At 46.8% G+C, this 15,049-nt stretch overlaps 2 protein-coding genes across 4 annotated transcripts in view; one reads left to right on the plus strand and one right to left on the minus strand.

Moving 5' to 3' along the window:
- Positions 1 to 3,515: 3,515 nt before the first annotated feature.
- PPP1R15A (protein phosphatase 1 regulatory subunit 15A) lies at positions 3,516 to 13,420 on the minus strand. The gene is made up of 3 exons (XM_063138720.1): positions 13,231 to 13,420; positions 9,179 to 10,682; positions 3,516 to 5,173 (listed from the first exon to the last, which is right to left on the minus strand). Exons 2-3 carry the CDS (start codon positions 10,673 to 10,675, stop codon positions 4,907 to 4,909), a joined length of 1,764 nt encoding a protein of 587 aa, XP_062994790.1. The 5' UTR covers positions 10,676 to 10,682; positions 13,231 to 13,420; the 3' UTR covers positions 3,516 to 4,906.
- PLEKHA4 (pleckstrin homology domain containing A4) overlaps positions 11,661 to 15,049 on the plus strand; it is a 49,758-nt gene continuing 46,369 nt past the window's right edge. For all 3 annotated transcript variants that reach the window (XM_063138712.1, XM_063138711.1, XM_063138713.1), the window contains exon 1: positions 11,661 to 11,743. The gene's annotated coding sequence lies outside the window, so the exon portion shown is untranslated. The remainder of the gene's footprint in view (positions 11,744 to 15,049) is intronic.

The raw sequence follows: 15,049 nt of genomic DNA on the forward strand, positions 1-15,049 counted from the left end.
AATAGACATCTCGGAGAGTGCCTGATGCAGGACTTCAGGTCCTGAATGGAGCACACAGTGGCTCCTGTGGTGAAAGGCAATCCCTTAGTTCAAAGAGTGTGAAGGCTTGTTGCTTTACAGTAAATAAATACACATATATTTGCACACACACCTTGACCACTGTCATGCCAGCCGTCTAGGATCTACTTGCATAGTCATCTGGGCATGTGGCAGGTGCCCTCAGAGCCTTGCCCACACTGACTTCCAGAGGCCGCCTACGTACATGTATCTGCTGTCAACAGGCAGCATTCTGCTTCCGGCAGCTGGGCCGGCCCTCCCATCTTACAGGCTGCGGCGATCTGTTTCAGGCGGCGTCATGATGGGAGAGGGCATAGCTGAAGGCAGGAATTGGGTGTCTGAAAGGTGCAGCGAGACTTCTTAAAGCAGCCTTCCTCAACCTGGTGCCCACCACATGTGGATTGCAACTCCCATCATTCGCAGCAAGCATGGAGGTTTGGCTGTTGCCTGGGAATGATGGGAGTTGCAGCCGGACACATCAGATTCTGCTTCAGTCAGCAAAATGTCACAAAATGCCACTTCCCCCTTGCCAATAGTCTCCTGGGAGGTCAAAAAGCAGTGTTTGCCGAAAGCCAAAAAAAGCAGTGTTTGCAATGGTTTGCCAAAAGCCAAATCCTCCTAATGTAGGCAGTCTTTTTCCCTGTGGGCTGAAGTAACTGCGAGTCAGTCGGCCCGGCCCTGTGCTCGGATTGTGGTGTGAGTAGGCCCTGTTCCGCCTTTGGTTTCCATCAGCAGCCCCTCCCTGAAGTAGAAAATGTACTATGTGGGAGTGTAACTGAGAGCAGCCTGATCCTTCCCTGTATTGCACAGCCTGTGACGTGCTCCACCCCGACATCCTTCCAATGCCATTAGTAGTGCTGTGGTTGCATGCACCTTCCTGGGGTACAGCCACTCTTTCTCCAGAAATGTGGGAGAATACAGGAAAGATCTAAGGCAGCCTTCCTCAACCTGGGGCGCTCCAGATGTGTTGGACTACAACTCCCAGAATGCCCCAGGGCTGGGGCATTCTGGGAGATGCAGTCCAACACATCTGGAGTGCCCCAGGTTGAGGAAGGCTGATCTAAGGGAAGCTATCCCCCCCACCCCCGAGAGAGATTACAGGGCCTCTCCCTGCCTTGCTGTGTGATTAAACTTTGACCGTACAGCATGTGTTGAGATAAAAGTGAGTAAAGGAGTTGCTTTTGATACTGTGTAATCCCTACGTAGTCTGGCAGACATCAATTGCTTTGGGATAACCAGCTAAATATGTTATGACAGTCTTCACCAACCAGGTGTGTTGGACTACATCCCCATCATCCCCAGCCACCATATCAAGGGGCAGGCCCCAGGCTGGGTAATGCTGGGTTATACTATATCAAACTGAGTCCCACTCAGGTGAGAGTTTTCACCTGAGGAAGGAAAGATGGAACAGTTTATTTATTTATTACATTTATATACCACCCCATAGCCAAAGCTCTCTGGGTGGTTTACAAAAGCTAAAAACAATGAACATTAAAAACAGATATGCAAAATTTTAAACCACCAAAAGTATAAAAAATATCCATTTAAAACAACTATTGGAAGATGTTTGGATAGTGGAAATTTTATTATGAGAAGCCAATTTTAAATGCAAGACAAAAAAATTAAAACTTCCCAGAATACCCTTTCTGGATGATGGAAGAAGGAACAATGTTTTCTTGGCAATTATGATAATAATTCTGAGGGCACGGCTTCCTCAGAGTCATTTCCCCCTTCAGGTACTCCATCATCTGCTGCCCAGTGTCATACGCAGACTAGGCCTGGCCTCAGTCAGGCACAGACTAGGCCTCGCCCCAGACTAGACCTGGTGTGGTACCAATTGTCGCTCATCTTTCTTCACTGTTTATCCAACAAAAGAGTTTTAATTTTAACTCACGTTGATTTAATTTTTATTTTGGCTCCAGTTATTTTAGGACAAAGCACTCGAGGCCATTTGTAATGGGTGTTGGCTTAGGTTTGCCAATCATTTATTTTTACAAACTTGTGAGTCGAGTCACTCTTGGTATGCAGGACCGCATTCCTGATGCATGAGAGAGGACAAACAACACGCTGACTTTTCCAGCTCATTATCATGAGGTTATTTGTGCGTAGAGCTGGTGTGATTCAATCGATATTACGCAAATGGTTTTTGTTCCCATCTGGGTAAATCTGACAGTGTGCCTATGTGGCGGGCTTAAAGCGAAATCCACAATTTACAATTCCCGGAGGTAAAATCTTGGGGTTGGGAGAAGGGAAGAAAGCAGCTGGCAGAAGGGGGGTCTTTCTTCTATTGTCTTTCATTATGCCTAAGGTCACCAGAGCCAGTGTGGTGTAGCAGTTAGAGTGTTGGACTGGGAGTCAGGCGATCTGGGTTCTAGTCCCTACTCAGCCATGACGCTCACTGGGTGACTGCAAGGAGTCACTGATTCCCAACCTAACCTACTTCACAGAATTGTTAAGATATAATGGAGAGGATGAGGACTATGTGAGCGTCCTTGGAGGAAAGCCGGGATATATATAAAGAGAATAAATGGACTTACAGAGCATCCTCCAACCAATTGGTTCTCAAAATAGGTCACAATAAGATAAAAAAAAAATCAGAATAAACCAGAAAAGAAAAACAGGATATGAAAAAGAGTTAAAGTTCAGCTTTAAAAGCCTGGGAGAACAAAATAGTGTAAGCTGATGCATGTTGGGGCAAAAAATCCCAACTTCAAATAGGATCTGAGCTAGCAGTGACCAAACGAAGAAATCTTGGGGTTGTGGTGGACAGATCAATGAAAATGTCAGCCCAGTGTGTTGCTGCAGTCAAAAAAGCAAAATCTATGTTAGGCATAATTAGGAAAGGAATTGAGAAAAAATTATACAAATCTATGGTGCGACCTCACTTAGAATACTGTATTCAATTCTGGGCGTTGCACCTTATATATATTGTAGAGCTGGCAAAATTGTAGAAAAGGGCAACTAAAATGTTCCAAGGAGATGGAAGCTTGGAGGGAAGCTTAAAACAGCTAGGATTGTTCAGTTTGGAAAAAAGGCGACCAAGGGGAGACATGAAAGAGGTGTACAAAATTATGCATGGTGTGGAAAAAGTGGATAGGGAGACATGCAACTGAATGGTGGGAAATTCAGGACAGATAAAAGGAAAGACTTCTTCATACAGCACATAATTAAACAATGGATTTTGCTACCACAAGATGTCATGATGGCTTTAAAAGGGGTTGGATAAATTCCTGGAGAAGGCTATCCATGGCTACGTGCAGAAGCTGTATGAACACCAGTTGCTGGGGAATATGGGTGGGGCGATGCTGTTACACTCATGTTCTGCTTGTGGGTTTCCAGTGGGCAGCTGATTAGCCACTGTGTGAACAGAATGCTGGACTAGATGGATCCTTGGTCTGATCCAGCAGGGCTGCTCTTGTATTTTTATTCTCAACAAATCACAAAGGCCACACAAAGTTAGTGAAAGGTAAGTTTTTAAAAAATAATTACAGCAACAATTATTACAATACAGTACCATCGTTAATAAGCACGCACAAAAAATAACTGGGTTTTAATAATTAAATACATTTAACTTTAAAGAGGAAAATTGCCTTGGAGAGATTTATACAAGCTACAAAAAGCCTGGTTTAAGAAAGAAAGGACATGTAAAAAACCAAACCATGGGTTGTGGGGTTCTGTGCACTTGAGTTGTCGTTGCATACACAGGCTTCGTTTGGGTGTCCACCAGGGCCATGGATCCCTGGCACACTGACACTGTACGCCTAAGGCCTGAGTGTTTAAATTTGAAGGCAGGCATGTGGAATGCCACAGAGATAAGGACGTTTTAACCAGCTCAGAATCATTTTTAGAATTAGGCCTTAGCAATAGCTGTACAGTGCACCACAGGGGTAGGCAGAAGGTAGATCTCCAGATGTTTTGGACTTCCAACTCCCAGAAGCCCCTGCCAGTATGGCAACGGGTCAGAAATTCTGGGAGCTGAAATCCAAAACATCTCGTGATCTATTTTCTGCTGACCCCTGGCGTACAGGTCCATTAAGAGCTGCCTTAAAAAGATCTGCCTAGCTACAGATTCTCTCGGCATCCTGAACAACTTCCTCTGTTTACCTGCCCATAAAATGGAAATACCAACGTCCTGTTTCACCAGGCTGTTGCAACACTGTGCAAGGCCTATGAAATGCACTTGCAACAATGAATGCATCATATTTAAAACAAACAAACAAACCTCTCCCACATATTTATATTATTACAGCTGTGATCTTGTTTTAAAATCCTTCCCCCAAAAATCAACTGAGGTAGTAGTACCAGCTTAGTATCAGTGCATTTATTCAGAAAACGGAGCCTGGAACTACTTGCTCCTAGCTGCAGCCCCCCCCCCCCTTCCCTTAGGTCTCTAGCTCAGTGGACTCCACTCCATCTCCCAGAGAAAATTTGGAATCTAATCCCTGGTTTACTGCTTAATCTTGCTACGCTGTAGCCTTGGAGGAAACAGTTTTACAGGGCTAGGCTGTGGATTAGAATTTCCCCAAGGGGGTGTCCTGTGCTGGACTACAAACTCCATCATGCTAGCTGAGGCAATAGGAGTTGTATTTCAACACTTCTTGAGGCCACCTGCTTGGGGAAGGCTGGTGGATAGACAAATTCTGTGTTTGTACACACACAGCATTCCAACCCCCTCTCTTCAGACATGCTCACCATGTCACAGTGCGAGACGCATTTTGATCTCCTGAAGATCTCACACATTTGGCTAACAACATCCCAGAGTCTTTTTCCCTATATTTTGATGTGGATTGTTTGGATGGGACTGCCATCATGGGTAGCCGTTTCATTCCCAGCTTGGGAGACCCAACTACTATGCGCGAGCAGACCTGGAACTGGAAGGCGTGTCGGTTTTTCCACCTTCTTGAAGGGAGTCTGGGAACCCATGGGTCTTCCTCCACACTTTGGCTCGGTGCTCTGGGTCTAAGCAAGGCTCCAAGATGGCTCCCACTTCAGCAATCCTCCGGCGGAAACGGCAGCGGTCGCGGGCCATTTCCTCCCAGGGGCCTCGACGAGCTGCCCGGGTGGCATAATCCCAAACCAGCAATGGATGGACGGTAACCACAGGAGAGAACCGGACCTAAGGATGTGGAAGAGAACAGATGAGGATCCTGGAACGGCTATTTCCTAGGAGGGTTTTGTGCTGCTATGCAGATTTATGCCAATGTGGTCATTTAATGGGCTAAGGGTGCAATCTTGTGCATGTTTAGAGAGAGAAAACTACAACTCCCAGCATTCCCCTGCTAGCCAAGCTGGCTGGGGAATGCTGGGAATTGTAGGACTTTTTTCTGTCTAAACATGCGTGGGATTGCACCCTAAGAGTTCTTTAATCAGGGAACAACCTTCATGATTACTCTCTTTTCCCAACTAGAGAAACCAAGAAGTCTTTTAATCTCACGCCTGCATTTTTCATTCCTGCAATCCAAGAGGTGGCAAGCCTGTGGTCTTCCAGGTGTCGTGGGACTACAACTCTCATCAGCCATGGGCATGGCTAGCAGGAGCTGATGGGAACTGGAATCCAACAGCATCTTGAGGGGCACCCAGAGCCCAAACCTGCACAATCATTGTTCCCAACAGGAGATATGTGGGAATGTCAGAGGCAGTGGGGGAAAAGAACAGCAGGCATTTCACTGGAACCAATTTTAGGCCAACCCCCCCCCCCTTGGGGGTGGGTGGGTCTGGATCTGCCCAGCGGTGATCTCCAGACGGAAACACGTCACAGCCCAAAGCAACTACAGAACACCACTTGACTCCTGTGCATGTTTATATATAGTGTCCATCTAAGGGATGGACTATATGCTAGGTGAAATGTGGTGTTTAGCTCAGAGGTGTATAATCTCTGGCCCGAAAAGCTTGTATTGTATTTCTTTATTTACAGTCAACAGACCAATATAAAACAGGAAGATACACTATTATATAAAACAGTACAAAGTAGGGATAAAAAAGAAGGAGTGTTACAAAATCACTAAAGATACTAGATTGTTATTTGTTGGTTTCTGAAAAGGGAACAGAATTGGGTTATTGGGGCCTAGAATAGTGAAAAAGGGAGGGATATATAGATAATAAAATTGCTAATCTGTGGATTTAAGTGCAATCAACATCCATAAGCGATCTGGTGCGGATGGCCAAATCAAAAAGCTTGTGCTACCTCTGCAGGCCCGCCCCCGCCCCCTCCATAGCACCGCAAGCCCCACACTCTCCAGACGTCCTGCCCACAACCGATCCTAACCTTTAAAACTTTAGCTGAAGCGTGTAGGGTCCTGATCTGGATTACAGCAATGATTCCCCCTGCCCCGGAAATTCACCCTCCCTGGTATGGGGATTATTGGCATGGATGCCAATAGACTTTCTTTCTTTTGTCCCTCTGTGTGTGTGTGTGTGTGTGGGGCAAATATAGGGGGCTGGAAGGGAAGGTTCAATCCTCCCCCCCACCCCGATTCACGGTAGTTCTAATATGGATCAGGGGCCACATGCTTACGCTAAGGTTAAAAAGAGGATCAATTCCACACTCTGCATTTAACGTAGTGCGTAACTTAGCCCTAAGACTGCTTGACGACTCAATTCTTCAACCCCTTTCTTAAAGTGGCATTCCCCTCCTCTCCCCACACTGATTTCAAAACGAATAACAGTGGAACTCCAGATGGCCCTGGAAAATGACCCTGTTGGGATTTAGAAATCTTTCCCCTCCCTCGCCTCCTTAGTACCAGATGGGCATGGGCTGGCGGTAGCTAGTCAAGAATCAAAGGGGAAGCACTCTGCCCATGCTCAGAGGCACACACTCAAGTTCCAAGTCCCAATCCAAATTAAATGAAATCTTCCTTCTCACATTTGTTGGCATTCTCTAATCCTGCCCCCACCGAAGAATCCAAAAGGTTTTCCCCCCCCCCAGGGGTCAGGGAGGGGGGTGGGTAGGTGAGCTAGGTGTGCTCTGATTCTGCTTGGTTTTATCATACAAGCAAGGCCCAAAAGAACGAATAATCGCGGCATGCTGAGCATGTCGGCTTCTGTGAGGACAGGCAGGCAGGCAGGCCGGCCCTTCCAAAGGGAGGAGGGACAGGAAAGAGAAGCAAGGGAGTCCGGCCTGCTGAGTCGGGGAATGACCCAAGTCTTACATCACGCACTTCCTCACCGGAAGTGCACGGACGTTGCCGGAGATTTCACGTTTCTCCCCAGGAGGGTGGGGTTCGGTGGCAAGGAGGACAACCAAGCCTAAAGGGGATTCCAGGGTGGGAATCTGAGAGTAAAAAACTGGGGGCTGGGTGAGATATCTTTCAGAATGGGAGCTGAGAAGATGGAGGAAATCCTTCTGTTTGGTACACAGCTTGAGTTACAGAGGGGCCAGCCCTACTTACCTGCTATTTTTAGAAAGGGGGAAGGGAAGAGTATTAATTTTATTTATGAGTTGCCTTATGGCCCAAATAAGACCCGCAAGGCAATTTCCAATTAAAGCATAACACAATTTCAACATCTCATGAGGTTTTAAAATAGGACTGGTGAAAACTGGAAGGAGTCAGAACGTTTCACCGAAGGCTCCCATTTCTCCCAGAATTCGAGCTCTGATTAGGTCGCTAAAAATTAAATATCATTTTTAGCCAGTGTGGTGTAGTGGCAAGAGAGTGTTGGACTGGGAGTCAGGAGATCCGGGTTCTAGTCCTCACTCTGCCCTAGCAGCTCGCTGGGTGACTTTGGGTCAGTCACGGACTCTCAGCCCAGCCTACCTCACAGGGTTGTTGTTGTGAGGATAAAATGGAGGAGGGAGATTATGTACACGGCCTTGGTGGGGTATAAATGTAAATCAATCACCTTCATGGCATTGCCTACACACACACACACACACACACACACACACACACACACACACACACCAACACCAACCCCAACCCCATCCCCATCCCTCTTCCCAAGAGAACTGCATACACTCTGAGGTTATACTCCTTTGAAATTACTGCACAGTGCCTGGCATTTTGGGAATGCCAAAGTCCCCGCCCTCCAAACAGTCAGCCAGCTGGTTAGTTCTCACCCTACAGGCAGACACGCTCATGGCTTACTTTTCTTCCCCCACAGACGTCAGTGGCTGTGAGCAGGCAGAAATTCAACAGATGCAGCTTTCTCCCGTCACTCTTGTCTCTGTGGTAGGTCAAATCTTCCAACCAACTTTCCCCAATCAGGTACCATTCACATGTGTTGCACTACAACTCCCAGCATCCCCAGCCAGCATGGTTGCTGGCTAAGGAGTGATGGGATTTGTAATCCAACCCATTTGGATGGCAACTAGCTAGGGACGGCCGCTTTAGAACTAGGATAGCTGAAAGACATCTAAAACTTCCTTCCTTCTTGAGCCATTCTAGAGTCGCCCAGGTCTGGGTAGCTTCCTCACCCTTCGAGGTTAAGGGGGGCAGTGACCAGAGTTTGGAAGCCGTGTCTCAGTTATGGAACTTCCTCGCTCCTTGATCTGTGGGTAGAGTGCCAAGTTTGTTAACTTTTTGGCACCACTCAAAAATAGTTCTCTTTTTTCTCCCTCCAGGCATATAATGGGTTTGTTTGGTTTTTTAACGGCTTTCAGCGCTCCGACAAAGATTTTAAACTGTTCTGCTCTGCTGCTGATTGGAGATTTTATTTGCACTTGTACAGCTATTGTTTTAAAATGTTGTGCACTGCCTTGGAGACTATCTTTAAGGGGAAAAAAACTTGAAATACAGAAATAGAATTGTTTTAAATACATATGTTTAGCTCTACCTGTTGAATTTCTACCTTCAACACAGCTGCCAAAAGACACAGGTAACATGCCAGGAGATAATGATGACAACCAGCAATCCTAAGCACCACTTTTCTACGCATAACCAGCGTTGTGTAAACACAATAGTTGATGTGACAAAAATCATGAATACTTCTCAAACATTTGTGAACGAAGTGAGTCATTCTAGTCCAGGCTAATGATTGCAAGGGACAGAAATAAGGATGATAGTTATTCCTAATTATAGAGTAATCCCCAAAGGAGTCATGAGTTTTTGAATGTCCTCGCTCGAGTCTCAACCCAGGAGTTCTGGTTAGTCCACACACACACAAAATACTTAAAGCGGCTCACCTTCTTAATCACCAGGTTTTCCTCCTGGGAACCCGATGATGTTTCTGCGGGGACGGGGTCGCCATTTCCCCCAGAATCCGGCTGACAGTGTTTGTGAGATGGAAGTCTATGGGTAGCTCTTGGGTCCTTTTGAGGCCATGCTTGGTTTGGGGGACTGCACACGTGTTCCGGCTTAGAACTCGGCCTCGTTAGATAAAAAGAGACGGCGATCTCCTTGTGGGTCTTGGGCTTAGGGGGGGCAAGGGCAGGGGCCTTGGGGGCCTGAGTGGGCTTGGAAAAGCAGAGAGGATGGAAGGGATCTTTGTTCATGGAGAAAGATCCACAGAGGTTCTCCAGACCATCCGGGTGCAGACAGTCGTCCTCCGCTTCCAAATCTTTATCCCCATTTTCTGAATCACTGTTCTCTAAGGACGTTCTGGACCGACCACTGTCTTCCATTTCATCCTCGCTCCACCAGTCCTCTGAATTGTCCTCTTCCTCCTCCTCCTCATCTTCCGATGGACTGTAGAACAACGACAGGACAAGGGAGCTTTTGAAACCGCACAGCGCAGGGGGTCCCGAGTTGAGAGCTCCCTTATCTCCCTGGTTCCTGTTCATTTCTGGCTGTTCCCCATCCTCTGGGGCATCAGGTAAACCTTTGAAGCTTTGCTCTTCGTGCACCAACAAATCCCCGTTAGACTCCAAGCTGTCCTCGCATCCTTGGGAACCCAAGGTACTTTCCAAACTCTGCCAAAGACAGTCTTCAAATTCATTTAATTCTCCATTGCGGCTGTGGTCATCATTCAGGTCCTTTCCAAAATATCCACCTTTTGTAACTATTTGGGGATGGTAACAATCTTCCAGCCATCTCTGGGGAAAACCCCCAGGACTCGCCATGTCCTCAAGTCCCACGTTGTCGTCATCCTCTTCTGAAGAACCCTCCCAATCATTTCCAAAGTCAAAAATGATGGAAGGACTTCTCAAACACAGCTCAGATACACCTTCCTCTTCCAGATGCATCCTATCCATTTCGGCACCGCTGGAACCAAGTGACAGGTGCTTTGGGCACTCTTGAAAATAGCCATCTTCCTCTAAGTCTTCTAGATCCTCTAGAGCATAACTTCCAAAACGATTCAGGATCAGATAGTCTAGATGTCCACCTTTCAAGTTTTGCTCCTCCAGTTTGCTTTCATCTCTTCCCAGTTCTTCCCCCTCTCCTAAGAGTCTTGTCACCTTCTCCAAGATGGGCATCGCCGCCATGGCAATGCCCATCAATACGGCCCTCATCAGGTTGGTGGGGAAATTCTGGCAGAGCTCCAAACATTTCTTCAGCCAGTCCATAGCGAGTTGGGTCATACGTCCAAGAAGCATGGTGACTTTCCCAGCTGGCCTGAGTCGGCTCGGTTCCGGAGGTGCAGTTTTAGCCATCCTGAGTCCAAAGGGATCGCACCAAACAATGGATCTATTTGCATTTCGGGGGTATGAGGTCAACTGGCTGAACATGATGTTGGGGGGCATTTTAGATCTGAAAAGAAGTAGAAGTAGGGTTAAGCATCTCACATGGGACCACAAAGTCAGACTATTTGCACATCTAGCTTTGCACCATCAACACCATGCTGACTGGGGATGATGGAAGTTGTGGTCTGATACATCTGGAGGGAGCAAGGCTGGTGGCAGTTCTCCAAGGATTCACACAGATCTTCTCACCCAACCACCCACCCTGGCCTCATCTACTACCTGTTGTTTTTTTAAAACTGGAGATTGAATCTGGGACGTTCTGCATGCAGTGTATGTGCTCTGTCACTGAGCTATAACACAATCACCCTAAGCAGACTTAACTTTAAAATAAAGTATTAAACCCACTACCACCACCACCAAAACCTGCATGAGAGATTCCACCACTCAAGCACATCTGGGATGGCCAGTCTCCCAATACAAAGTATGCAAGCACAGGCTGTTTATAGTCAGTGGGGAAATAAAGGCATTTGAGGCATGCTCAGAGCCACTATTACTAAGCCTTGCATTCCAGGCCCAAGGTTTAGCAGTGACAACAGATTCCGGAGCTAAGCCTCGGGGCAAGCTGAGCTCTGAAGGGGAGTGGGCTGTGGCATTTGGAAGGGGCAGGGAGATTCCTGCATTCTTTGGGAGATTCTTTGCAAAGGGAATAAAGTTTCTTTGCAAAGGGAATAAAGTGGATTAAGAAATGCTACACGGGGTGAGATTTGAGAGTGCGAATGGGAACTGGCAAGTTAAGGCCTGGGGAAGGGAAGAGGGTGGAATCCAGCACTCTGATCCAGGCCCCAATTCCAGCAAGATTCCTTCCGCCCCCTATCTGTGCCTCAGTTTATCTGTCTTGTTTCCTATGTATTGTTTCCCTGGCTGAGATGTGTAGGTTGATTTAATCCAGGGCGCGCCCCAAACAAGCTCAAGCAAGTGGCCCTGGAACGCTGGCAACACCCCAGTCCGGAAGCAGAAGGGGGGATCTCACACACACACACACACACACACACACATACACAGTCTGGATTCTGGGTGTGCGGCTGTCGAGAAGAGAGGAAGAGAAGGAATCCTTCTGACCCACAACAGGTTAGATCTGGAAGGGGGAAGGGGGAGAGAAGGCAGGGGAATATTCACGTAAAGAATCCCAAACGCTACAAGGTAAACAATATATGCCGGGTGGGGGAGGGTGAAACAATGTATAGGATTGTGGGCGGTGAGTGGTAGGATAACACCCCATTTTTGACAGCCAGAAGACCTCAATGACCAGTGGTCCCCTCTAAAATGGGAAGGACAGATAGAAATGTATTTTCTCAAATACAAGTTTTGCAGCATGGACTCTCCAGGGCTAAAATTGAGAAGATTCCTAAGGTGTGTATGTATGAGATTAGGACAGTGACAACTTGTGAGTGAGTTTTGCAGGGGGAAGAGGGAGCAAGATGGGATCCTTTTGAGAAAGGGGAAAAAGTTGCCGCTTCCATACTGGGAACATTAGAAATAGAATGAGGATCCGGTCCCAGTGGGACACTTAGTCTTCCCTAGGAAGTCAATGGTTGGCACGGGTTGAGGTAGGAGGAAAGTAAAAACAAAAGTGGCAGTTCAAAGGAGGAAAGAAGAGGAGAGGACTAATGGACTTTTGCAAGTGGGGGTAGGGAAAGTCTGGGGGTGCAAAGGTCATGGGAGGAATGACGAGGAACGCAGAGGGTTTGGCCAGGCACGGATATGACACACGGAAAGTCCGTCTTGTATCAAAAGAGAAGGTCACAAGTCGGATGGGAAAGTATACCAAATATAAGGAACTGGGTACAGATTTAGTCACACTAAGAGCAGACCTATTTTATTCAGTGGGACTACCCCACTGATTAAAATAGATCTGCTTTACATATGACTACATTTCCATCTAACCTATGCATTTATTTATTTTTTAAGGATTTTTTTTTTTAAAGGGAGAGAGAAAGCGTTTAGGGCAAAAACATGTGGAATGTGAGAGGCCTCCAGGAAAGAGGTATTTGAAGATTTTGTCCCAAGGACAAGACTGCAAAAGGGTGGGTGGTGTGTATCAGTTTCGAGTTGTGCCAGTCAGATGCCAGACTGGCATAGACAGTTCCGAGAACCACGTGAAGCAAGGAGGAGGACTCCTAGGCAGCAATTAAAAAGGGTGGATGCCCGTCAGCAGTGATAGGGGTGGGTGGGGGACAGCACTGTTTGTGCCCAACGAAGAGGTGGGGGAAGAGGAGGCATCTAGGGGCGCGGAGGGGGGGGGAGAGACAGCGCGGCTGGCAGCCAGGGACTGCGGAGATCTCGGGGAGAAGAAAAGCAGGAGGAGCCAGGGGAACCACCCCCGCTGGGTTCTCTGCTAGGTCTAAGCAGGAGAATTTGGGGAGCAGGACTCCTGGGTCCCGCGGGCGGGGCGGGCGTGAGAAGGAAGTAAAAGCCAGCATCTCCTAGGAAGGGAGTGGCGAAAGGCAAGAGGCCCAAACCCTGACTCCAGGGTTCAAAGGGGAGGGGAGGACCTAATGGGGAGGGGGGGAGTGCTATATCTCCCCACGCGTCCACCCACTACCCCGTTTGCTTACCTCGGGAATCTTAGCCCGTGACAAACTCGCTCCAGCAAGCAGCTGCGGGGTTGGCGCGGGTCAGCAGTCGCACGGCAGGCTTGGCACAAGAGTAGCTGGTCGCCGTAAAGCCCATGTCTCCCTATCGACAAAGACCGCGAGTTATTGTTTTGCCTGTGTCTTCTCTCAATATAGTGTTTTGATGGCTCGCCGTGACAACCCAGCCTCTATAAATAGGGTTCGGAGGCCGCGTCATGGCAATTGTGACGTTGTGGAACGGCGGGGAGGGGAGGCGGGACCGGAGTCGTGAAGGTTCGAGCTGCTACCAGGAAAGGGAGGGGCGAGGTTGGGGATGCGGGGAAAGAAACGGGAAATGAGCTGGGCTCTTGCCTTTATATGGCTTCACCGGTAGAACAAGGGCCTTAAGAAAGAAACTTGGTCATTTTCATTTAGCAAATTTGTATGGGGATTTACAATGATAAATATACACATTTCTTCTTTCTGCATGGAGAGGAGTAGCCTTTATGGTGGTATCAGCATATCGAGAGGGCCGAATTCATCAGCCATGTGGAGTGTAATTCTTATGTTAAAGATATTTATGTCATCTTCTTCAATAAAAATAAAAATATTTCCTCTTGCAAGGAACGTAAGGCAGTTCACAAGGTCCTCTCCATTTTATCTTCACAACAACAACCCTGAGAGGTAGGTTAGGCTGAGAGTCAGTGACTGGCCCAAAATCACCCACTGAGCTTCATGGCTGAGTGGGGACTAGTAGAAGCCAGACCTTCTAAGTCCCAGACCAACACTCTAAACACTACGCCTCACATTATTATTAATGTAAATAAAATTTACATAGCGCTTACCATATCAAAAGAAGTCCTTCTCAAGCAGTTTACAGAACCAGAGATTAAAACATCATAGTAAATACAAAAACTCATCAGTTAAAAGGCAAAATCCAACACAAGTCTTTCTTACAGTAAGGCCATTGAAATGAATGGAACATAAGTTAGTGATCACTAACTAACAAGTCCTATTATGCTGTTTATTTTATCGCAATAAACTTGATTGATTCATTCATTTCAATGGATTTACGTTGGGTTTTACCCAAAATGTTTAAAACTAATGAAGGAAACGAATATCCTGCCTTTCTGCTAAAAAAATGGCACTCAAGACATCTTAACAGTAAAATACATCAGGCAGCCACCTAATCTGAAGCAGCAGGCCACATAATAGAGATAGGAAGAGGTACTAGAGACGCTGCAGCAGTATCCATACAGGCGATGCTATGATAGGGCCTTAAGAACATCAGCTATATGTTATCAAGATGGAGGGGGGGTCACCCAAATGTCATGTCTGCTATAATCTACCAACAACAGGAAACCAGAAACTGTTGAGAGTGGAAAATTGCACTTCATTAACGTCAGCTGCTGACAGTCCTTTACCCTTTCCACTTTCATTTTCTCTTTTCATTATTCTCTCCCTTTGTTTTCATTGGAGGGGGTGGAGGAGAAATCGAGTTGTATCCATTGTTAGTCTAATTTAAGTCCCATTCATTTTGATGGGTTTACTGTAATTAGGGCTAAGACTAGATACAACCCCCCCCCCCATACACACACAACGATGTGTTGTGTGCAGGAAGGGGACATAACCAGGACTTCCAGGTTTATGAGGGAGGAGGGATAGGTTGTATAGGGTAACAGGATGGGATTTGCCAATTATTTATATCAGAGAACTTCTAGCGCTTTTCATTTAAACAAAACAAAGCGGTGCACATGCTAAAACACACACAATAAAATACCATAAAACCAATCAATAAAATAAGATAGTAATAAAACAATAA

This window comes from Elgaria multicarinata, chromosome 11 (assembly GCF_023053635.1).
Source record: "Elgaria multicarinata webbii isolate HBS135686 ecotype San Diego chromosome 11, rElgMul1.1.pri, whole genome shotgun sequence".
In the NCBI taxonomy this organism is placed as follows: Eukaryota; Metazoa; Chordata; class Lepidosauria; order Squamata; family Anguidae; genus Elgaria; species Elgaria multicarinata.